At 36.5% G+C, this 26,159-nt stretch overlaps 1 protein-coding gene across 1 annotated transcript in view; it reads right to left on the bottom strand.

Annotated features, from left to right (window-relative positions):
- LOC145520805 (uncharacterized) overlaps positions 1 to 26,159 on the bottom strand; it is a 210,770-nt gene that overhangs the window by 11,403 nt on the left and 173,208 nt on the right. The window contains exons 5-6 of the mRNA XM_081528270.1: positions 18,723 to 18,754; positions 4,162 to 4,264 (exon numbers count right to left, since the gene is read on the bottom strand). Of these exons, the coding sequence (XP_081384396.1) occupies positions 4,162 to 4,264; positions 18,723 to 18,754 (135 nt within the window). The remainder of the gene's footprint in view (positions 1 to 4,161; positions 4,265 to 18,722; positions 18,755 to 26,159) is intronic.

The raw sequence follows: 26,159 nt of genomic DNA, 5'->3' as shown, positions 1-26,159 counted from the left end.
TTCAAATAACCTTCTAAACTTGTCATCCATGAAAGGCAATCCAGAATGTTTCACCCTTTGAGGCATCTCTGATGAGTTTCAAAATGCAGCTTAGCTGTATCATAAAGAGAAATATTTACTGCAGGAACTCATATTTTGTATATCTTAACCTCTACATTTTGAAGCCTGACCATCTATCCTATACACCACATTTCCAGTTATGTTTAGTCAATTATAGCTTTTTGACAAGTTCTACTGAAACATTCACTTGTTAGTTTTTAGTTTTCTTTACTGGAGCTATGGCTCTTAATCATTATTATTTAATATGAACTAATAGTACCATTTCTGAATGTAGGCTACATTCCGATAAACATTTAAGTATTCTGAAGGAGGTAGCTTTATTTTTAAACATGCAATTCAATTGAAACTGACATTATGAAGTTCAAAATATATATATTTAGTCTCCCTTCAGTTTGGAGATTTATAATCTGAATGCATTTCTTTCCACTGTTAATAATAACTATGCCTGAAGATCAAGCCCTACAGACAAACCATATGCCAACCTTCACCACACATTGGTTCTTTTAAGTGGCCAATTTAAAACATACACACTCAAGTGTACTATCTTTCTTCCCCCTTAGATGCTGTGTGAATATGTCTCTGAAAGAAAGTCTTAAGCATAGATATTTAGTGTTTTCTATTGTAACTACCTCTTTTCACTCTGTAATAACATACTGTTTGCATCATACAGTAAAGATTCTTTGCAAATCAAGATAGAGAATATGAGTGAGATTGATCAGCATTACCTTCTAAGTGGCTATGATGAAGATTGGGAATCTTGGGAATCTTTAATATGCAATGGAGAAAATTGTGTAATGACTTATTGCAACATTTTACAAAGGAGTCTTACATGCTTTAAGAATGTTTAGAGTTATAATAGTTTATACATTTCCATGAGTAATGTTGCCTGTATTACTGTATGCCTTATACCAAGTTTCTCTGGTGGTTCAGACAGTATAGAATCTGCCTGCAATGAGGGAGACCTGGGTTCAGCTCCTGGGTCAGGAAGACCCCCTGGAGAAGGGAACAGCTACCCATTCCAGTATTCTTGCCTGGAGAATTCCATGGACAGAGGGGCCTGGTGGGGCACCATTCACGAGGTCTCTTAAAGAGTCAGACACGACTGAGCAACTAAGCACACACAACACGAACATCTAATATTGAAGAAACAATGTCCCGGCCAGACTGAACCCACTCATGGAACTGTTGTTATGGTTATCATTTTTATTTTTATTGTTGCACTCCTGCAACAGTGTGTTGCATTATATTACTGTATGCCTTATACCAGGCTTTCCTGGTGGCTCAGATGGTAAAGAATCTGCCTGAAATGCAGGAGGCTCAGGGTCGATCCCTGGGTTGGAAATATCCCCTGGAGAAAGGAATGGCTAATCACTCCTGTATTCTTACCTGGAAAATTCCATGGACAGAGGAGTCTGACAGGCTACTATCCTTGGGGACACAAAGAGTTGGACACTACTGAGTGACTAACACAGTTACAGTTATGCCTTATACCATGATACGCAGTAAGCGCCTTACTCATAAAAAATACCATATCAGTAAGACACCATTCCTGGCCTCAGAACTTCAGGATTTATTCAAAGCATCACAATCTATGATATGACAAGAATCACGATGAAGGAATAAAACAGTAAAGTAGTAATGGCACAACTATTTCTATATGCAGCTACCACAGATCCTTTTAAATTGAATTTGCACCTCTGGTATTTAACACTATCTGAAGTAAATCTCAAAATATGAAACACAGTTGCTTAAAAGTTTACTATGTAATAATCCAATGCGTACAAATTAATCATCATCAATAGTAATCGGATGATTCAATGATGGAAACTTATTGAATGTTTCAAAACTTAGTCTAGATAATGAATCTTTGGTAAAGTTACATGTTTAATATGATGGTTTCCTTGGTGAATCCTTTCTTCTCTAATTCAATTCTTAATTTGGCTAATTAAAAGTTATTTAGCATAATATTTCACTAAACTATAATACTTTGCTGTGCTGTGCTGTACTTAGTCACTCAGTCATGCCCAACTCTTTGTGACCCCATGGACTCACCAGGCTCCTCTGTCCATGGGGATTCACCAGGCAAGAATGCTGGAGTTGCCATGCCCTCCTTCAGGGTACTTTGCTAATTTCTTAGAATTCTACAAATATTTACTGGGCCCTTATCGTATGCTTTATATCACAGTAGGCACTGCTACTGCTGCTAAGTCACTTCAGTCGCACACTAAGTACCTATAAAAGAAACCAGTAAGTTACCACTCCTGACCTCAGAACTTCAAGATTTATGCAAATAGTCACAATTTTTGATATGACAAGAATCATGTTGAAGGAATTATATGAAGAAATAATAATGGCACAAATATGTATTCTAATAAGAAATAAATTATCAAAATTCTTGTGATCCATTTTCTCAACAAATATTCATCAACTATTTAATAGGGATATATTAGCGAACTAAACATACAAAATCTCTCTTCTAGTGAGGCTAACATGCTAGTGGGGGGAGATGGAAATGTCATAAGTACCATATATAAGTAAATTCTGTATTAATGGAATGCAATATTCGATTAACCATTTTCCCCCTTTAAAGGAAATACATTTATGTCCTGCTAAAGGAACATTGACTGTGTGGATCACAATAAACTGTGGAAAACTCTGAAAGAGATGGGAATACCAGACCATCTGACCTGTCTCTTGAGAAACCTGTATGCAGGTCAGGAAGCAACAGTTCGAACTGGACATGGAACAACAGACTGGTTCCAAATAGGAAAAGGAGTCCGTCAAGGCTGTATATTGTCACCCTGCTTATTTAACTTCTATGCAGAGTACATCATGAGAAACACTGGGCTGAAAGAAACACAAGCTGGAATCAAGATTGCCGGGAGAAATACCAATAACCTCAGATATGTGGATGACACCACCCTTATGGCAGAAAGTGAAGAACTAAAGAGCCTCTTGATGAAGGTGAAAGAGGAGGGTGAAAAAGTTGGCTTAAAGCTCAACGTTCAGAAAACTAAGATCATGGCATATGGTCCCATCACTTCATGGGAAATAGATGGGGAAACAGTGGAAACAGTGTCAGACTTTGTTTTTTTGGGCTCCAAAATCACTGCTGATGGTGATTGCAGCCATGAAATTAAAAGACACTTACTCCTTGGAAGGAAGTTTAGGGACAACCTAGATAGCATATTTAAAAGCAGAGACATTACTTTGCCAACAAAAGTCCGTCTAGTCAAGGCTATGGTTTTTCCAGTGGTCATGTATGGATGTGAGAGTTGGACGGTGAAGAAAGCTGAGCACCGAAGAATTGATGCTTTTGAACTGTGGTGTTAGAGAAGACTCTTGAGAGTCCCTTGGACTGCAAGGAGATCCAATCAATCCATCCTAAAGGAGATCAGTCCTGGGTGTTCATTGGAAGGTCTGATGTTGAAGCTGAAACTCCAATACTTTGGCCACCTCATGCGAAGAGTTGACTCATTGGAAAAGACCCTAATGCTGGGAAGGATTGGGGGCGGAAGGAGAAGGGGATGACAGAGGATGAGATGGTTGGATGGCATAACTGACTCGATGGACGTGGGTTTGGGTGGACTCCGGGGGTTGGTGATGGACAGAGAGGCCTGGCATGCTGCAATTCATGGGGTCGCAAAGAGTCGGACACAACTGAGGGACTGAACTGAACTGAACTGAAAGGAACATATTTGGGACAATCAAAAACTTATTTAACTCAAATTATTCATGTTGAATTTCAAATGTATTGGAAAAATCTGAAATAAATTCTAGGTGACTTCACCAAATTTCATATTTTATTGCTGCTAATATATATCTTTACATATTTAGTGACTCTGGAAATAGAGTGTGTCATTTAATCAACAGGATGTAACTTCATTGTCAGTATGGTAGCAGTTGTGTTCTCACCTACTGTGATTGCACCAACTTGGATTTCATTCATGATGGCACAATGGGAAAATAACTATCCCATGCCCTTTAAGTTAACACACCATGTATGAACACATTAAAGAAAGAATATAAGTCTTGGTTGTGGTCTGAAACCTCAGATTAATTACCTGTGTAAGGTCAAAAAAGCACTGAATAAAAACTTACCACAAGTATGGCAGCAGCTCTTGGGAAAAACCGGAGACAACAGGGGAGCACTCTTTTGAGAAATGCTGTATCACCAATGCTGTTGATGGCACAGGGGACAATACTGTGGGAATAAAACAGGACATGGATATAAATGACTCTGAGTAAAAAAGGGATTCAGGAGAATTGTACTATAATGTGAAAACACTTTGAAAACACTCTACCCAAATTGTTTGGTTTATATTTCCCTTTTCATTTTTATTTATTTATTTATTTATTTATTTTTTATAAATTTATTTATTTTAGTTGGGGGCTAATTACTTTACAATATTGTAATAGTTTTTGCCATACATTGACATGAATCAGCCATGGGTTTACATGTGTTCCCCTTCCTGGACCCCCCACCCACCTCCCTCCCCATCCCATCCCTCTGGGTCATCCCATTGCCCCGGCTCTGAGCCTTTGTCTCATGCATCGAACATGGAATGGTGTTCTGTTTCACATATGATAATATACATGTTTCAATGCTATTCTCCCAGAACGTCCCACCCTCACCTTCTCCCTCAGAGTCCATAAAATTGTTCTATGCATCTGTGTCTCTTATTCTGTCTCGCATATAGGGTTATCGTTACCATCTTTCAAATTCCATATATATGCATTAGTATACTGTATTGTTGTTTTTCTTTCTGGCTTACTTCACTCTGTATAATGGGCTCCAGTTTCATCCATCTCAATAGAACCGATTCAAATGTATTTTTTTTTTAATGGCTGAGTAATATTCCATTGTGTATATGTACCACAGCTTCCTTATCCATTCGTCTGCTGATGGACATCTAGGTTGCTTCCATGTCCTGGCTATTGTAAACAGTGCTGCGATGAACATTGGGGTACACGCGTCTCTTTCAATTCTCCCTTTTTAGGTGTACACAAAGTGATGTTAAAGATGTTAGCTAAGTCTAAAATGCCTCTGCAATATTTTTAAATGAAAATTTCAGGTAATATGAATGTATAATCCATCAAATTGGCAGCTTTTTTCTCATTTTCAATGGAACATAAATTAATAGTTTGTTTTATAATTAATGATGCTTTAAGTTTTAGCAAATGCAATATTGTATAAGTGATAACTGGATTTTCACTTTTATTCAGGGAAATAATTATTCCCAAATGAGGGGAAAAAATTCCTTATATTTGAAAACTATCATAGAAAAGATTATCTCTTTGGATGTTTACACATGAACATTCCATGATCAGCAGGTAAAAAAGACTGAGACCATCTGTTGCAAATAAACATGGAAGCTTTCATTCAAATGACTGAATAATTTCTATAAGCTCTTGGCAAGAAAATGAAAAGCCACTGCTTTAGTTCTTTTTGTCATTCAGAATAGTTCAGTCAGGTTTTTGAAAGCCATGATATCTTTTTTAAAAGATACATTGTTGCATGGTTTAGAATTTTTTCATCTCCACCACTCTGATTTTTAAAAAATGTATTCAAGTTGATTTATAACAATGATGTAGTTTTCTTTGTAAATTCAATTATGTTTGCAAAGCTATTGCTCTGTTGTGTATACCTAGCAGGTAGACTTAAAATTTTCAACCACCACTATTATGACAATTAAGGACAATCGATCGTTTAACAGCTTGTTTGGAGATAATGGCATGGTGGTAAAGAATTGAGTGCATGACTCAATTTCTGTTTGGTACATATTACGGATTTCAGTCTGTCTTCAGTCTTTCAGGTTCCTGGTCATTGTTTATTACACCACTTCTTCCTTTTGTCCCATGCCAAATCATACAGACACAATGAGTAATATTGTTTATTAAAAACAAACGTAAGCAACAGACAGTTTTTCGCAATCCATCTTTCGGTGTGTTGTGGAAGGGAAGGATTCTTTCTGATCCTCCTCAAATAATGCCCAGTGAATACTATCTTTCAAGTTTTTGATCAAATCTGGTGAAATGCCAAGTATACCTTCTAATGCATGGTGGTACCTGCCCACTAATTCGCTTCAGTCATGTCCCGACTCTATGCGACCGTAAGGACTGTATCTCACCAGGCTCCTCTGTCCATGGGGATTCTTCACACAAGAATATTGGAGTAGGTTGCCATGCCCCACTCCAGGGGATCTTCCCAACTCAGGGATCAAATCCGTCCTGTGGCTCCTGCATTGCAGGCAGCTTCTTTAAGCTGGGCCACCAGGGAAGTTCCCCTAATACATGATATGCTATTTCAAAAATCAGATAAAATGTGGACTTTCCATTACTGTTTTTGATTTAAGAATGCAGTACTTTTTTGCTTTGTTGAGCCAATGTCATTTTAAAAAATGTGTGATACTTGATTACTCACCTCCGTTACTGTGTTGATAATATCATTAATAAAATGAATGGTCTATACAACATAAACAATTTTTTTTAAGACTAACTTTCCATTAAAATTTCTTTCTGAAGTTATTGATAGACATTTCTCATTTTAGGTTACACAATTTCCTTTTGTCGTTGAGGATACTGGTGAAATTATAGAAAATCTAAATGACACATTATGAAAGCCATATCTCAGCAACAGGGTTTTACTGTGAGATATTAGTTTTATGGTGTGCCAAATTTACTAGGCATTGGAGAACAATGAAAGTTTGGATACATGGGCATTTTCTCTTTAATTGACATAACTTTAAATTTCATCCACTCGGAGGCAATTTTTTCTTTAAATGTAATGTACTTTGTTCTTCCTTAAGATATAGAAAACACTTGACTTTATTTGGTCCCCAATCAAGGTCATCTTTAACATTGATTTTGTTTTATTTGTTGTTCAGTTGCTAAGTTGTGTCCAACTCTTTGTTACTGCATGGACTCCAGATGCCAGGCTTCCCTGTCCACCGTCTCCTGGAGTTTGCTCAAACTCATGTCCACTGAGTCAGTGATGCCATCCAACCATCTCATCCTCTGTCACCCCTTCTCCTCCTGCCCTCAGTCTTTCCCAGTATCAGGGTCTCTTCCAGTGATTCAGCTCTTAGCATTAGGTGGTCAAAGTATCAGAGCTTCAGCTTCAGCATCAGTCCTTCCAGTGAATATTCAGGGTTGATTTCCTTTAGAATTGACTGGTTTGATATCCTTGCAGTCCAAAGGACTCTCAAGAATATTCTCCAGCACAAGTACTCAAAAGCTTTAATTCTTTGGTGCTGAGCCTACTTTATGGTCAAACTAACATATGCATACTTGACTACTGGAAAAATCATAGCTTTGACTGTACAGCCCTTTATCGGCAAAGTGATGTCTCTGCTTGTGAATATGCTTTCTAGATTTGTTACAGCTTTCTTTCCAAGAAGCAAGCATCTTCTAATTTCATGGCTGCAGTCATTGTCTGCAGTGATTTTGGAGTCCAAGAAAAGAAAATCTGTCACTGCTTCCACTTTTTCCTCTTCTATTTGCCATGAAGTGATGGGGCTGAATGCTGTGATCTTAGTTATTTGAATGCTGAGTTTTAAGCCAGCTTTTTCATTCTCCTCTTTCACCCTCATCAAAAGGCTCTTTAGTTCCTCTTCGTTTTCCGCCAGTAGAGTGGTATCTATCATCTATATATCTGAGGTTATTTATATTTCTCCCAGCAATCCTGAGTCCAGCTTGTGATTCATCTAGCCCAGCAATTCATATGATGCACACTACATATAAGCTAAATAAGCAGGATTACAATATATATCCTTGATGTACTCCTTTCCCAGCACTGAACTATAAGTTGTTCTATGTTCAGTTCTAACTATTGATTCTTGACCCGCATACAGGTTTCTCAGGAGACAAGTAAGGTGGTCTGGTACTCCCTTCACTTTAAGCATTTTTGGCATGATCCACACAGTCAAAGGATTTAGTGTAGTCAATGAAGCAGAAGTAGAAGTTTTTCTGGAATTCCCTTATTTTCTCCATGATTCAATGAATGTTGGCAATTTGATATTTGGTTCCTCTGCCTCTTTGAAACCTAGCTTGTACATCTGGAATTTCTCAGTTTACAGACTGCTAAAACCTAGCTTGAAGGATTTTGAGCATTAACTTAAGAGCATGTGAAATGAGCACAATTGTATCATGAACATTTTTGGCATTGCCCTTCTTCAAGGTTGGAATGAAGACTCACTTTGCCCGATCCTGTGGCCACTGTTGAGTTTTCCAAATTTGCTGACATATTGAGTGTAGCACTTTACAGCATCATATTTTAGGATTTTTAAATAGCTCAGCTGGAATTCTATCACCTCCACTAGCTCTGTTCCAAGTAATGCTTCCTAAGGCCCGCTTGATTTCATACTCCAGGATGTCTGGCTCTAGGTGACTGACTACACTATTGTGGTTATCCAGGTCATTAAGGGCATTTTTGTATAGTTCTTCCGTGTATTCCTGCCACCTCTTCTTATCTCTCTTTTTTTTTTTCCTGTTAATTCTTTATTGTTTCTGTACTTTATCATGCCCATCCTTGCATGAACTATTACCTTGATATCTACAATTTTCTTAAAGAAACCTCTATTCTTTCCCATTCTATTGTTTTCCTCTATTGTTTTGCATTGTTAATTTAAGAAGTTTTCTTATTTTTCCTTGGTATTCTCTGGAACTCATCATTCAATTTGGTGTATCTTTCCCTTTCTCCCTTGTCTTTTGCTTCTCTTCTTTCCTCAGCTATTTGTAAAGCCTCCTCAGATATCCTAATTTGCCTTCTTAAATTTCTTTTTCTTTGGGATGGTTTTGGTCACTGCCTCCTGTGACCTCCATCCATAGTTCTATAGACACTATGTATTTGATATGTCTACCAGATCTAATCCTTTGAATCTATTTGTCACCTCCACTGTATAATCATAAGGTATTTGATTTAGGTCATTCCTGAATGGCCTAGTGATTTTCCCTACTTCAGTTTAAGCCTGAATTTTGTAATAAGGAGTTCATGTTCTGAGCTACAGTCAGCTCCAGGTCTTGTTTTTGCTGACTGTATAGAGTTTTTCCATCCTCAGCTGCAAAGAACAAAATCTGATTTTGGTATTGACCATCTGATAATGTCCATGTGCAGAGTTGTCTCTTGCATTGCTGGAAAAGGGTGTTTGCTATTACCAGTGTGTTCTTAGCAAAACTCTTAGCCTTTGCCCTGCTTCATTTTGTACTCCAAGGTCAAACTTGCCTTTTACTCTGGTATCTCTTGACTTCCAACTTTTGCATTATAATCCCCTATGATGAAAATGACTGTGGTGTTCTATAAAGTCATGTAGGTCTTCAGAGAATTGATTAGCTGCAGCTTCTCTGTCATCAGTGGTTGGGTCATAGAACTTGGATTACTGTGATGTTGAATGTTTGCTTTGGAAACAAACTGACATCACTGTGTTGTTTATGAGATTGCACCCAAGTACTGCTTTTCAGACTCTTGTTTACTCTAAGGGCTATTTCATTTTTTCTAAGGGAATCTTGCCCATAAGTAGTAGATATAATCATCATGTGAACTAAATTCGCCCATCCCTGTCCATTTTAGTTCACTGATTCATTAGATGTTGATGTTCAGTTTCTCCATCTCCTGCTTGACCCATCCAATTTACCTTGATTCATGGGCCTAACATTCCAGATTCCTATGCAATATTGTTCTTTGCAGCATCGGACTTTACTTTCACCACCAGACACATCTACAACTGAGCATCATTTCCCTTTTGGCCCAGCTACTAAATTCTTTATGGAGCTATTAGTAATTGCCCTCTGCTCTTTCCCAGTAACATATTGGACATCTCCCGATCTTGTGGACTCATCTTCGGGTGTCATATCTTTTTGCCTTTTCATACTGTCCATGAGGTTCTCCAGGCAATTATGCTGGAGTGGGTTGCCATTTGCTTCTCCAGTGGATCACATTTTGTCAGAACTCTTCACTAAGACTAGTCCATCTTGAGTGGGCCTGTACAGCTTGGCTCATAGCTACATTGAGTTATGCAAGCCTCTTCACCATGACAAGGCTGTGATCCATGAAGGGGAATAACACTGATTACTGGATGGCAATTATAAAATAAATGAATTTTTTGTGGGGGAGCTTTTAAGAAGCAGTTAATTAGCACACGAAAATACTTCTATGAATGGTGTGTTGTTCTACTTATGACCATTGCTTTCCCATACTTTATATTCAAGTAATTTTTACTAGCCTCTTTACATCTCCACTGGCCATAACTGCCAGCTGTTAACATCCTCTGTTTTCTTCCTACTTTGGTCTATTTTCTTCCTTTCCCCCATCTTCTTTTCTTTTATCTTGTCACATTTTTTTTCAGACTTTTTGGCTTTCATACATTCAGATTTGGCTCGTAATTATCACTAGACAACAAAAGCAAATTCTTGGTTGGATTAAGATCCCTTCTTTAGTTCTTCTTGGCTAGATTTATTGGTAGAGTTTTTATTCCTTCTCTTGTTTCAGCACATTGGCCATGCCCACTATCTAAGTGCTGGATATGCACTGCATTCTTATGATAAAAATGAGAGCCTTTGGATATCAATTTTATTAGCTTACCAAAATGTGAATTCTCTATGCCAATTTTATATACATGGCATTTGGATGCATAACAATATTTTATGAAGGACACTACATATTGTTGCCAGAGTTTGTGTCTGATCTAATGTCTGTGACTGCTGTGCCAAAAATATGGCTAATGAGTAGATTAAAAAAATCAAATCTGATACTCATCTGAAAAGAAAGTGTCTAGTCACCATTGATTATCATTTACATTATTTCATAAAATAAGAAGTTGGCATTGAAAGTATTTTCTAAAAATTTTGAAATTTATCTCCTGTGTAATGATATATCTCTGTACCATCCCAATCTATTTGAATGAAATCACCAAAATAATCAAAAAGCCCATAACTTAGAGTTTTTGTCCTTAGTGTCTAATACAACAAGGACCCAAATGTCATAATGAAATATATTTTGGACAAATAATGTAACCAGGCCCATACATCTTATATTTAAGTCTTATATATTATACAATTGCTAATGTGAGCCTTTGTTCCTAGTTATATATATTTCTAAGTTAAAACATATAATTTGTGCATGTTCCTCCCAGCTTCTACACGGGAAAATATATTAAACATTTTTGTGAATCAAGCCTATGTCTCTTTGTCTATGACTTCACAACTCCTACTCAATTCTAAAGCACCCATATTTTTTAAGCAAGAGACAATGTTATGGGATATTTCAGTTCAGTTCTGTTCAGTCACTCAGTCGTGTCTAATTCTTTGTGACCCCATGGACTTCAGCACGCAAGGCTTCCCTGTCCATCACGGATCCCCGGAGTTTACTCCAACTCACGTCCATCGAGTTGGTGATGCCATCCACCATCTTATCCTCTGTCATCCCCTTCTACTCCCACCTCCAATCTTTCCCAGCATCAGAGTCTTTTCCAGTGAGTCAGTTCTTCACATCAGGTGGCCAAGTATTGGAGTTTCAGCTTCAACATCAGTCCTTCCAATGAATATTCAGGGTCGATTTCCTTTAGGACTGACTGGTTGGATCTCCTTGCAGTCCAAGGGACTCTCAAGAATCTTCTCCAACACCACAGTTCAAAAGCATCAATTCTTTGGTGCTTAGCTTTAGTCCAACTCTCACATCCATATATGACTACTGGAAAAACCATAGCTTTGACTAGATGGACCTTTGTTGGCAATGTTTCTGCTTTTTAATATGCTGTCTAGCTTGGTCATAGCTTTTCTTCCAAGGAGCAAGCGTCTTTTAATTTCATGGCTACAGTCATCATCTGCAGTGATTTTGGAGCCCAAGAAAATAAAGTCTCTCACTGTTTCCATTGTTTCCCCATCCATTTTCCATGAAGTGATGGGACCAGATGCCATGATCTTAGTTTTCTGAACGTTGAGCTTTAAGCCAACTTTTTCACTCTCCTCTTTCACTTTCATCAAGAGGCTCTTTAGTTCTTCTTCACTTCCTGCTGTAATAGTGGTGTGATCTGCATATCTGAGATTATTGATATTTTTCCTGGCAATCTTGATTCCAGCTTGTGGGATATACGAGTTCTTTCAAATGATAGTATAACGTGAAGGCAAGAGGCTGACTTGGGTGTTACACTAACCTAGGTCAAGCCTCAGTGCCATTATCTTTAATTTTGGGATATTGAGCAAGTCAAACTTTTAATTCCTGAATTTCACTTTTCTTGTCTGTAAAATGAGAGGGGTTGGGGAATACTATTAGTGCATTTGTTATATAGCTTTGGAGAGAATTAAGTGACAAAGCACATTTAAAGCACTTAAATTACCTGACCTATAGGAAACACTTGACAAGTGGTAGATCTTATACATATTTTCTGAGTAGCTATTTTCCATTTAGACATGAAATGTTTAAGAATGAACAAGAATTTGCAGGTGTATTTATTGAAGAAGCCATGATTACATATTAAGAGTCACAAGTAAAAGGACAGCATGATCTTTCCATATATATATATATATATACACACATATATTTCACTGAACAATTCATCTTCCACACTATGCAATTTAACTTAGAAAAACCTTTAACATGTAGCCAGAAGAATAAGGTTTTGCTTCTCTGAATATTGTCACTATGCTGGAGAGAAAACAGGGAATGATATAAAGTGGATTTGAGTTTTTAATACTTGGAAACTCACTGTCTAAAATGAATTTATATGGGATGAGATGAGGAGGGAGGTGGGAGGGGGGTTCTGGAAGGGGAAAACATGTACACCCATGGTGGATTCATGTCAATGTATGGCAAAACAAATACAATATTGTAAAGTTAAAAAATAGATAAATAAACTAATTTAAAAAAATAAAAAAAATAAACTGAATTTATATAAACGGAAATTGATCTTTTAGAATTTGTGACACATAAAATGGAATTCAGCTGGATGCAGGATAACATCCATTGCCTCTGATTACTATATACACCACCCACTCTAATTTGAACATAATATTTAAAAATCTGATACCAGCCCTCATGTGTGGTATCTAATATCAAAGATAATATTGAGGACATTTTGAAAACTAAAATGTAAAAAGAAAATAATTATAATGTCTGTTGGTATTTTTATACACAAAAATAAAAAGCAGTATAGGTTTAATGCTTGGTTTCCAGAAATGATTGTTTTAAATTATTAATAATTCAGTTGTCAAATCTAGAGTATAGAAGAAAATTTTTTTCATGTGTTTCAAAATTTCTCTATCCTTTACACGTGAATTGAAGTATTTTGTGAGTTTGAGTTGAATGGTATTTAATAATTCATTTTGTAGAAATGTATTCTTCTACCCTAACAAGATAATGACCCACTTAATCAATAGGATACTAAAACATGTACTTTGATCCATTTTTCAGTTATTCAGTTATCCAAAATTTTATTTACAAGTAATGCTGAAAAGGATATTAAATATTTTCAAGGTGTTTACAGTTCAAGTGGGAGGACAATAGTTATGTATATGTCAAAGGAGACAAATCATTAAATGTACCTCAGAGTACACAGGATATTTTTCAAAAGCTCTAAAATAATAGTTAAATCTATGGTGCTGTCAGCATTTCATGTAAGTCACGCCACTTCACAATGCAGCAAAGCATCATCAGAAGAGCTACAGAAACTGGCTTAACATTTGAAGTTTGTTCACTCCACCATCCAGACCAGGCCATGTCAGTGTTATTCATGATTATCATCAGCCCTACCTGACTAGAGGTTGCTTCAACAATGAATATGTTAATATTCAATTTTGGAATATCTTATGGGATAATACAATAATTTTCATATTCTACACAGTTTCTGCATAAAGTTATAGTATTGCAAAGGGGAATGTGAAAGCAGTGCATAGCATATTGGCTCTGATAAAATAAATAGAGACCTGGCAGTCATTAGCAGATCATTTTCTATTGTAAAATGCTGAGGACATGCACATATTCATATGTGGTTGTTCAAGTTGTACACTGTACAAATCTAATGCCTATCATTTGCCTACTTAACCCATAAAAAAAAAATTTCATTACAAATATTTGATTGATAACAGAGAGGAATCTCCAGAACAAAGTGTAGATTTAGTACAAAGAAAACAGGTAGGCTTTTCAAAGCAGAAATGACTATGTCAATGCAAGTGATGGTGATGTTGAATGTGAACTATCAGTTGCTTACATATCCTATAGGCAGGATTCTGACAGATAATTCTTTGAAGGGGTAAGAAAATATTTTATTTTCAGTTTCTGTCATTTGTCTAGGTTTTATTTCAGTTGCTTTTGAGAAGTGAATTGGTGAAGTTTATGTTTTTGTGTGTTTAGATTGTTGGAAGATCTTCAGCGAAGTTGCAAGCAAATCTGTCTACACAATATGTAACAATTCAATATTAGTTTAACTAATATTTCTCTTACCTCCTCTCTATTTATCAACCACTCTCAGGATTAAGAACATTTCTAATAACTGAAACAAAAAAACTTATTTTATTTGTATTTCTGGATAAATGCATGTAAGTGTAAAATGTATAGTATATTTGGATGCAATATTATAGTGTGAAGAACTGTGAACAGAGTGCTCAAATGTACTAACATATATTGTGTGGAGATTCGGCTGCCATCATTCTCCTTTGCCACATTTCTGCATAGCAGGAGGGACACACAGATGGACTACTGTCTTGGAAAGGTAAAGCAGAAGAAAAGTCTTTCCTGAGTTATAGATTCTTGCTTCTTATCAGTTGAAACCATTTATCTTGATTAAAATGGAGACCAGAGATACCTAATGTTTTATGGACATTGCAAACTCAGCTCCCTGATCTGTACTGAGGAAAAACAAGAGTGGTGGAATAGGGCTGAGTTTTGCCAAAACTCATTCCCCGGTGGCTCAGTGGTAAAGAATGCCTGCAAAGCAGGAGACACAGGTTTCAGCCCTGGGTCAGAAAGATCCCCTGGAAGAGGGTGTAGCAAACCACTCCAATATTCTTGCTTGGAGAATCCTGTGGACAGAGAACCCTGGCAGGCTGCAGTCCATGGGATTGCAGAGTCGGACACTAAAGCAACTGAACACAGCACATAATGAGAGCATTTTAGTGTATGTAAATTATATTTCGATAAAAGTGATTTTGAAATACTAGATACTTATATCCAAAAGTAATAATTCTGTATCCAAAATAGAAAAATGTTTTGTGTTCTGAAGAAACAGTGGCACATCTGTATATTTGAAAACAAAGGAAGAAGTCATGTTGAGAATTAATTATTGAAGAACTGAATTTAACTAAAAATAAAATATGACAACATCATTGAAAAATGTTTCCAGGTCATTAAATCTCTATGAGTAAGTTTGAGTGTGTGGGTATATGTGTAAATGAAGAAATAATTATCTTACAGCTAATCTAAAAATGTATAATTTGTTTGCTATGAACATTGAACATTTCCTCCTCTTAAAAAAATGTAATATTGGTACAAATTAGTACATTCACATTCTCTTTGAAATATTTGAGCTGTATGACATACTCTATTCTTCTCCTTGCTTCCTAATGCTCATTGCTCAACTGAGACTTCACAACTGGAAGTTCGCACTTGCACTTTGCTGTGTGTTATTTAAGATTTTATTTATTCATTCATTGAATATTTTGGGTACGAATGAGTGGATTTACAAAGTAGATACACACACTAATTCTGCAACTTTATCTTCACTTAAGTATTTAAAAATATTTCAAACATTACTAAGTAGGACTCTGTGTGTGTGTGTGTGTGTGTGTGTGTGTGTGTGTGTGTTAAGTTGCTCAGTCATGTCCAACTCTTTGCGACCCCAAGGACTGTGGCCCTCCAGGCTCCTCTGTCCATGGAATTCTCCAGGCAAGAATGCTGGAGTGGGCTTCTATGTCCAGGTGCAAATTCAGTTGACCAATTTTAAAGCATAGGTTTCCTCCAAAGTTTATTGCAAATGGATTTTACAGTAGTTAGAAACCCACTTCAGTATTCTTTCCTGGAGAATCCCATGGACAGAGGAGCCTGATGGGCTACAGTAGTCTATGCAGTTGCAGAAAGTTGGAAATGACTGAGTGACTAACACTTTACTGTAGTTAACAATTTAAAGTCATTGATTTCAAATGGATATTAGTGCAAATATTCTAAACATTTTAAACTTATATTTAAATTACAATGCATATACCTTAAAGTTAATCTTGACAAATGCAAACATGTATAATCCACAACTCTATCTAGACATATAATTTTCTCAACTTCCCAGAAATTTCTTTCATGTCCTTACTCAAGCAGTATCTGTGGCATTTGTTCTTAAGTCTTTTACCAGAAATTAGTTTTGTCTCTTCTAGGACTTCATATACATGGAATCAAACTGTTTGCATACTGTCTCTAGTCTCTTTGCTCTACCAACATATTTTTGAGCTTCTACATATATAAGTTACCTATTCCTCTTTAGTGTTGACTAATATTTGGTTGTAGGGATATACTACCATTTGTTTATCCATTTTCCTTTGAGGGGTATGAATAAGTGCTTAAGACCATCTTTGTACAAGTCATTTTTGTGTCTAAATGCCTTATTTCTTTGGAGGTGAATGTTTAGAAATGGAATTTCTATGTCTTAGTGTCTGGTTGACTTTCTGAGAATCCACTAGACTTACTTTTAGAGTGGTTATATCATTTTACACTCCTATAAGCAGTGCATGCCAGTTCTGGTTAATAGCCTATATTTTAAACCTATTAACTTCAAAGGAATTTTGGTACCCAGTATTTTAAAAGAACCATGAATCTAAATGGACAGTTTGGCCACTGCCATCAGGGAGCTACTTTTAGCTCTAAGAGGTCATTTTGTAGGGCAAGAGTTAAATGTCGGAAACTGAACAGTTTAAATTTCTGCTAATTGTCAGGTGTATTAAGAAAAGTCCTTGACTTTTCAGCTGTCTTGGGGCAATATCAAAACTACCATATTGCTTCAGTATACGATATATTTTGAAATATTATATAAACTAGTAGTTGCTTAAAACAGAACCTAATTTCTAGGGTTTTCCTTTTTAAAAGCTGGTACAAGCCACCATCTCCCACTGACTTAATCGTAAAGTGCATTACCCAGCACAGAAATAAACACACATCCTCAGTTTTGTCCCAAATCATTTTCTCACCAACTCTGACATTTCTTTACAACTTTGAAGTCTTCCAGTGGGAGTTTCGGGGTTGTATAAACATCAAATTCTAACTCTACCCATTACTCTCTTTAGGACTTGGGCAGGTTAGTTAAGAGAGAAGGGGATGAATGCGGGGTATAAAAACTACATAAAGTGATGCAGATGAGGCACTTAAAGGATGGCAGGAATTTGTAGCTATCGGATATTGTAGTAGGAGGAGTCTCTTTCCTTCACCCCATGCCATAGACAAAGTGGGGTACTGATTGTTTCCTAAAGGTAGCCTGTTGTCTCTCTGCAGTGCCTTTATACATACTGTTTCTACCATCAGGGCAGGGCTCTCTTCCTTTTTTCATAATTCTAGACCCTCGTGGTAGTTCTCAATTCAAAGGCCACCACTTTATCTGAATCTCTCCAAATTTCCTGCCTGGAAACAACAAACTTTCAAGTGAACTCTAACTGTCCTTTAAAAACAGGACTATTTTGTTTTCATGAAAATTTGTCATCATGTTTTGTACTATTAGAAAGTAAGTTACAATGAACATTGGGGTACATGCATCTTTTTTTCAGTTATGGTTTTCTCAGGGTATATGCCCAACAATGGGATTGCTGGGATTGCTGGGTCATATAGTAGTTTTATTCCTCCTAGTTTTTAAAGGAATTTTCATATTGCTCTTCATGGACGCAGACCCAGATAACAGACTTGTGGACACAGAGTGGGAGGGAGAAGGTGGGACAAATTGAGAGAGTAGCATTGAAACATATGCAATACCATATGAAAAATTAGATAGCCAGTGGAAATTTGCTGTATGGCACAGGGAGCTGAAATCTGGTGCTCTGTGACAACCTAGAGGGGTGGAATGTAGTGGGAGGTGGGAGAGAGGTTTAAGAGGGAGGGGACATATGTATACCTATGGCTGACTCATGTTGATATATGGCAGAAGCCAGCACAATATTATTAAGAAGTATCCTCCAATTAGAAATAAATAAACTAAAAAAGAAGGTAAGTGACACAAAAGTTGGTGTGCTTTGTTTATTTATATTTTTCACTCTTGGAGAAGTAGAAAAAGTACCATGCCACATATTACCATCTTTATCATCTCTATGAGAGCTAACAATAATTAAGTGCTTCCAATGTGCCAGACCCAGCAATAATCATTGACATTATTAAATGAATGAGGTAAATACACTTGGGGATTTTTAAAATCTCACTAATATTAGCTTCTTTCCTTCAGAACTTCTTTTGAGTATGCTAATCTCCTTTAATCTATTACTGAGACTCAGGGTAGACATAACATGAAAAATCACTGCAGAGAATGCTACATTCATCTAGAGTTGTGACAGAGATTAAAAATGAACATTCACTATTAATGTCTAATTTCCAGGAACGTTTAAAGTGTCCTTTCTCTCTGTCTCACTTTCCCCCGCCTCTTTTAATCCCAGCTCACATATGAATTTCAGCATTAATATTCATAAATTGGATTATGGTGAAGAAGACTCACTGAAATACTGTATGAACTCTTTCAGCGCATATCTGCAATGCAAGGTTGAACACGTCAAACTACTGGAAAGTGCACCTGTCTTTTGCATTGAACTTCTGTTAGTCATCTGAGAATACCAAGGCAATTTTTCAGGCTTCAAAAGACAGTTCAGTTCAGTTCAGTCGCTCAGTTGTGTCCAACTCTTTGTGACCCCATGAATTGCAGCATGACAGGCCTCCTCGTCCATCACCAACTCCCAGAGTCTACCCAAACGCATGTCCATCGAGTCAGTGATGCCATCCAACCATCTCATCCTCTGTCGTCCCCTTCTCCTCCTGCCCCCAATCCTACCCAAGATTAGGGTCTTTTCCAATGAGTCAACTCTTCGCATGAGGTGGCCAAAGTATTGTAGTTTCAGCTTCAGCATCAGTCCTTCCAATGAACAGCCAGGATTGATCTCCTTTAGGATGGATCGATTGGATCTCCTTGCAGTCCAAGGGACTCTCAAGAGTCTTCTCTAACACCACAGTTCAAAAGCATCAATTCTTCGGTGCTCAGCTTTCTTCACTGTCCAACTCTCACATCCATACATGACTACTGGAAAAACCATAGCCTTGACTAGACAGACCTTTGCTGACAAAGTAATGTCTCTGCTTTTTAATATGCTGTCTAGGTTGGTCATAACTTTCCTTCCAAGGAGTAAGCGTCTTTTAATTTCATGGCTGCAATCACCATCAGCAGTGATTTTGGAGCCCCAAAAAATAAAGTCTGACACTGTTTCCACTGTTTCCCCATCTTGCATTTTGGACTCTTTTGTTGACCATGAGATACCAAGGGAACATTTCATACAAAGATGGGCTCGATAAAGGACAGAAATGGTATGGACCTAACAGAAGCAAAAGATATTAAGATGAGGTGGCAAGAATACACAGAAGAACTGTACAAAAAAGATCTTCACGACCCAGATGATCACGATGGTGTGATCACTCACCTAGAGCCAGACATCCTGGAATGTGAAGTCAAGTGGGCCTTAGAAAGCACCACTACAAACAAAGCTAGTGGAGGTGATGGAATTCCAGTTCAGCTATTTCAAATACTCAAAGGTGATACTGGGAAAGTGCTGCACTCGATATGCCAGCAAATTTGGACAACTCAGCAGTGGCCACAGGACTGGAAAAGGTTGGTTTTCGTTCCAATCCCAAAGAAAGGCAATGCCAAAGAATGCTCAAACTACAGCACAATTGCACTCATCTCACATGCTAGTAAAGTAATGCTCAAAATTCTCCAAGCAAGGATTCAGCAATATGTGAACCATGAACTTCCAGATGTTCAAGCTGGTTTTAGAAAAGGCAGAGAAAGCAGAGACCAAATTGCCAATATCCGATGGATCATTGAAAAAGCAAGAGAGTTCCAGAAAAACATCTATTTCTGCTTTATGGACTACGCCAAAGCCTTTGACTGTGTGGATCACAATAAAGTGTGGAAAATTCTGAAAGAGATGGGAATACCAGACCATCTGACCTGTCTCTTGAGAAACCTGTATGCAGGTCAGGAAGCCACAGTTAGAACTGGACATGGAACAACAGACTGGTTCCAAATAGGAAAAGGAGTACGTCAAGGCTGTATATTGTCACCCTGCTTATTTAACTTATATGCAGAGTACATCATGAGAAAAGCTGGGCTGAAAGAAACACAAGCTAGAATCAAGATTGCCAGGAGAAATATCAGTAACCTCTGATATGTGGATGACACCACCCTTATGGCAGAAAGTGAAGATGAACTAAAGAGCCTCTTGATGAAAGTGAAAGAGGAGAGTGAAAAAGTTGGTTTAAAACTCAACATTCAGAAAACTAAGATCATGGCATCTGGTCCCATCACTTCATGGGAAATAGATGGGGAAACAGTGGAAACAGTGTCAGACTTTATTTTTTGGGGCTCCAAAATCACTGCTGATGGTGATTGCAGCCATGAAATTAAAAGACGCTTACTCCTTGAAAGGAAAGCTATGGCCAACCTAGATAGTGTATTTAAAAGCAGAGACATTACTTTGCCAACAAAAGTCTGTCTAGTCAAGGCTATGGTTTTTCCAGTAGTCATGTATGGATGTGAGAGTTGGACGGTGAAGAAAGCTGAGCGCCACAGAATTGATGCTTTTGAACTGTGGTGTTGGAGAAGACTCTTAAGAGTCCCTTGGACTGCAAGGAGATCCAATCATCCATCATAAAAGAGATCAGTCCTGGGTATTCATTGGAAGGACTGATGTTGAAGCTGAAACTCCAATACTTTGGCCACCTCATGCGAAGAGTTGATTCATTGGAAAAGACCCTGATGCTGGGTAGGATTGGGGGCAGGAGGAGAAGGGGACGACAGAGGATGAGATGGTTGGATGGCATCACCGACTCGATGGACATGTGTTTGGTTGGACTCCGGGAGCTGGTGATGGACAGAGAGGCCTGGCGTGCTGCAATTCATGGGGTCGCAAAGAGTCGGACACGACTGAGCAACTCAACTGAACTGAACTGATATATAAAATAGATAACTGATATAGACCTACTCTATATGACAGGTAACTCTACTCAATCCTCTGTAATGACCAATGTGGGAAAAGAATTCTAAAAAAGAGTGAATATATGTGTATGTATAACTGATTCACTTTGCTGTACAGAAGAAATGGACACAACGTTGTAAATCAAATATATGCCAATAAAATTTTTAAAATTATACACAATGATGACTACAGTCGTGAAATTAAAAGATGCTTGCTCCTTGAAATAAAGGCTATGACAAACCTGGGCAGCATATTAAAAAGCAGAGACATTACTTTTCCAACAAAGGTCTGTCTTGTCAAAGCTATGGTTTTCCCAGTAGTCATGTATGGATGTGAGAGTTGGCTGAGATAAGGCTGAGCACTGAAGAATGGATGCTTTTAAACTGTGTTGTTGGAGACGACTCTTGAGAATCCCTTGGACTTCAAAGAGATCAGATCAGTCAACCCTAAAGGAAATCAACTTTGAATATTCAATGGAAGGACTGATGCTGAAGCTGAAACTCCAGCCACTTAATGCAAAAAACTGACTCATTGGGTAAGACTCTGATGCTGGAAAAGATTGAAGGGAGGAGAAGAAGTGGATGACAGAGGATGAGATGTTGGATGGCATCACCGACTCGATGGACATGGGTTTGAGCAAGCTCCGAGAGATGGTCAAGGACAGGGAAGCTTGGTGTGCTACAGTCCATGAGGTCGCAAAGAGTTGGACATGACTGAGTTACTGAAAAACAACAACAATATGTATAATATACCATCCTTGAGGTAACTACTTTTAAATTTAAAAAATCATCATTGCTTGATGATTTTCTTTTTAAATATTTAAAAACCTTAAATAGATGAAAACTGATACTCAGATACTCATTTTTTCCAACAGTATTCTTTAAAAGGTTCTTAGCTAACCAAAAAAAAAAAAAAAAAAACCACTTGGAGCTATTTGTGGATACTTCCATACTGTCTATTCTGTTCCACTTATTTATTTACCTACACTTAAAACTAACAGAACACTATCTTCATTACTGTAGCTTCATGTGCAGTGTTGAAGTTTGGTAGTAAAAGTCTTTCAACTTCATTCTCTTCCAAGACTGCTTTGGTATAGTAGACTGTTGGAATTTCATTATAAATTTTAGAACCTCTCAATTTCTCTAAAAATCTTGTTGCGGTTTTGATTAGGATTTAGTTCAGCCAAATATTGATGCTCAATATGAAAAGGAAAGTAACAGTAGATGCCCACTCTGTTGCTTTATTCTGGGTTTTGGGGGCATTAGTAGTGAGTAGTAATGGGATTTGTTAACTCATTAGTAAAGCTTCTAGAAAGTGAGATCAGTGTTAATTAAGTGCTTTATCTTCTGTAGCTACTATTACTTGCTAAAGAATCTTAATATATGAAACAATTAAAATCTGTTTTTGTGTCACATGGTATCTTAGTTTGGGTTCCTCCAGAAAATTTCCCCCAGCAACAAGATTTGACTGCACATAGTTTATTTGGGAGGTATCTCCAGGTGCAGAAGAGGAGAACTGAGCAGAGAAAGATATTATCAATGGCTCCTTTTCAAGCCAGATAGTCACATAAATAACTGGAGAAACTCTGGAAGCCACTCTTCAGAATTATTGCTCCTGAGAAAGAATAGAGCTGTTGTATTTACACCTCAAATATCTGCCAGTCATTCACTGGTTGAGTGTTGACCCTGAGGTTATTAATCCTCAGCACTTTTAATCTGTTGTACCTTCAGAAAAGCAGGTTTCATCCTTTCAGAGAAAACCCTCAGGCAAAGCAGTGTAGGTTGTAGAGGTTGAAGATGAGCCAGTGAAAACTGAATTAGAAACAGGGAAATGGGGAGGACCCTGACATCATGTATTACAGATAGATTAATTTTCCACTAATTTGCTGTCACGTACAGTGGTAATATGGCACAATGGTAGCCAAGGGGAAAAGCAGTTGTTTTAAAATTATATGGTAAAACATGGAATTATACCATCGCTCAGGAAAGAATAAAATTCTTTAATGCCGTGTAATTTATGGTAGATCCCAGTATATTCTAAAAAAAACCTACTAATTTATAAATCATAATGGTTTATCAATTCTACTCAAGTATTTGGCTTAATGTGTGTTTTTATTTCCCTCAAGTGACACTTAAAAATACAAAGGTTATAACAAACCACTCAAGAGTAATATGCAACAACTATATTATAAAGCACATGCCAGGAAATCACAACAAATGACACAGAATAACTAAATTCAGCTACAGCATTACAAAAGGGATGAAAATTCACTGAATATATTAACAATTTTAGCTTCTAGTTCAATTTTAGCTTCCAAAATTTACCTCTTTCCTCAAAGATACCATTATGATCATGGCATTGAAGCACAAATAATAATAATACCAGAATGACAAAGAGAATTAACACATGTGAGATCTCAAGATGTTTCTGGGGATTTGAACCAGCAATGTATTTCAGATTCTTGGAAGCAGTAGCCCAACATATGACCCTAGAGAACTCTTGTAGAGATAACATTTGGTCTGCAAAACAAAACTTCAGAAAGGTGCTCAAATTGGAATTGGAAGAAAGGAAAGAGAGAAATAATGAGAATGAATGTACGAATTGGGCAATTGACTCATGATCTATAAATCAGGAAATAATTAATCCACTATAAACAGTCACTACCAACCCAGGAGGGTCTTATATAAAGAAATCAGACACAGTCTCTCTGGAAAACTAATACATTTGATACATGCAGTGACAACTTGGAATAACTCTTTTTAATTCTGTCCTTTAGTAGAAGCATGCTTGGACTGATAACATTTTCTTGAATGACCACCCTAAATTGAAGTCTTATACTTAATACCAGACTTCCTAATCTGTGATGCCACTCTGAGAAAAGATCTATTAGAAAAAAGACAAATTTATTAAAAATCAAAGGAAACTAATATTAGCTACCTAAAATAGTCCTCTCAATTCTTTATTCTTAAATAAGAAATGGTAGTTAAAGATCACCCAAATTATGAATAAAGTTAGTGGTATGTAAAAGACAGTTAAAAATTGAAGAAAAACTGATTCCCTTAAGAAATAATTCTTTAAACCTATCTCTTAAAAATAAAGCAGCCATAGCCTCAAAATAGAGTAAAACAAAACTTGAAAACCTAATTTTAATTTTCCTGAATGGTAAAGGATTGTAATAAAACATGAAGAGTAAGCTATGTAATATAAAGCATTACAGAGTGTGTAAATACCTGTTATAAATTAAAAATGTGATTGCAAAAATTTTTAATCAATTGAAAAGTTGGAAATTAATCTAAATAAAATATCTCAGAATGAAGAACTAAAACATTAGATACAGAAAAATCTGGAAAAAAAAGAAACTTGAGAAATAAATAACTAATATAGAATATTCATCATCAGAATTAGAGCCCTAGATAAAGAGTTAAGAAAACAGAGAAGAGAAAAACCATCAAAGAAATTATACAAGAAAATCTCTCACACTGGAGGTAAACTACATGTCTTTAATATGAAAGGGTTCATGGATGAACATGAAAATTGCTGTACCTTGTCACATTTATGTGATTTGAATGATGAGAAGTCCTTGAAACTAAGTTGAAAAAGATTTAAACATAAGATAGGACAAAGTAAAGAAAGGCAGGCAAGTATCAGTAATGTGGGATGATAAAAGTTAATGAAGTTAATGTTTAACTTTTTGAGAAAAACACTACTAAATCTAGAATTCTATATTCATCCAAAATATCAATCAGTTCAAATACTTAAAATGTTCAAAATGTTAACAGTTACCATTTGTGTATCTTTTGTTAGCATTTTCTTGACATATTCTAGCAAAAGCAGGAAGAAAACCAAGAATAAAAAGCTTATGACATCCAAGAAAATATAGACACTACCTTGGAGAGTGGAGAAGTTCTAAGTTAATAGCTTTTGACCACATGATTCTAGGATTGGAGAAGATTAGAATACTTTGGGATTTTTATATTTTTGGGAAAATATTTTATATAATATGTGATTTTTTTTTGTCAATAGATGTGTGATAAACTGAAGCTATAGTGATAATTTTTGTTTTGGCTTTTGGTCAAGAAGAAAAATGAAAGGCGATTAGGACTGTTCAGGAAAAGTCAAATTTTGTATAGGAAAATCATTATCCAAATATGAAGCAGACTAATATATGGAATGGTTGAAACAGAGAAGTATAAGAAAAGTAATTTTATTTGACTTACTCCTCAGAGCTACTCTGGAATCAAAATAAGCTACAATAAAGTAGAATGTTCAATCTGGCAAAGACTTATATGAAGTTAAGACACTCATAATAATATTGATACAGCCTATTGGGTTTCAACTTTATTAATAAATCTGTAAAAAAGCTCAGATGGAACTATGAATATAGAATATAATGCTAATTTTAATCTTAAAAACATGCAAAAGATAAATTTGAGAAAAGGCAGAAGGTGAAAAGTAATGAGAGAAGATGGGATGAAAGGGCATGGGTGATGATATGTCCATCTTACCTTGACAAAACTATTATACTGACTGAGGTTAATAACACAAGAAATAGAGCTATAAAAATGTTATTCAAAGTTACAAAAAAATGATGTAAGAGTGCAATTGGGAGGATGATTGCTTTTCATTATAATTTTTATGTACTCTTTAATTTTTATTATTTTTCTGTATTACTACAATAAATACATTAATTTATGCACAATATGGAGAAGCAATTACTTACTTTTTATGTTACTTTATCTCTTATGTGACACTTTATTCAAAAGCAACATTTTTCTAGGCACAATTATCTCATGATAGATGAAGAATTATCAAAAAAAAATTAACGAAGGGTTATAGGTAAAAACCAAGGCAAACGAACTCCAAGATTGATTCTGAAAAAAAGATGCAAGGGCAAAGGTAAATGGCTGAAA

The sequence above is a fragment of the Giraffa tippelskirchi genome, chromosome 9 (genome assembly GCF_054371585.1).
Source record: "Giraffa tippelskirchi isolate mGirTip1 chromosome 9, T2T-mGirTip1v1.2.pri, whole genome shotgun sequence".
Taxonomy (NCBI): domain Eukaryota; kingdom Metazoa; phylum Chordata; class Mammalia; order Artiodactyla; family Giraffidae; genus Giraffa; species Giraffa tippelskirchi.
The sequence above is the reverse complement of the archived record's forward strand: the minus strand, read 5'-3'. Positions and strand labels throughout refer to the sequence as shown.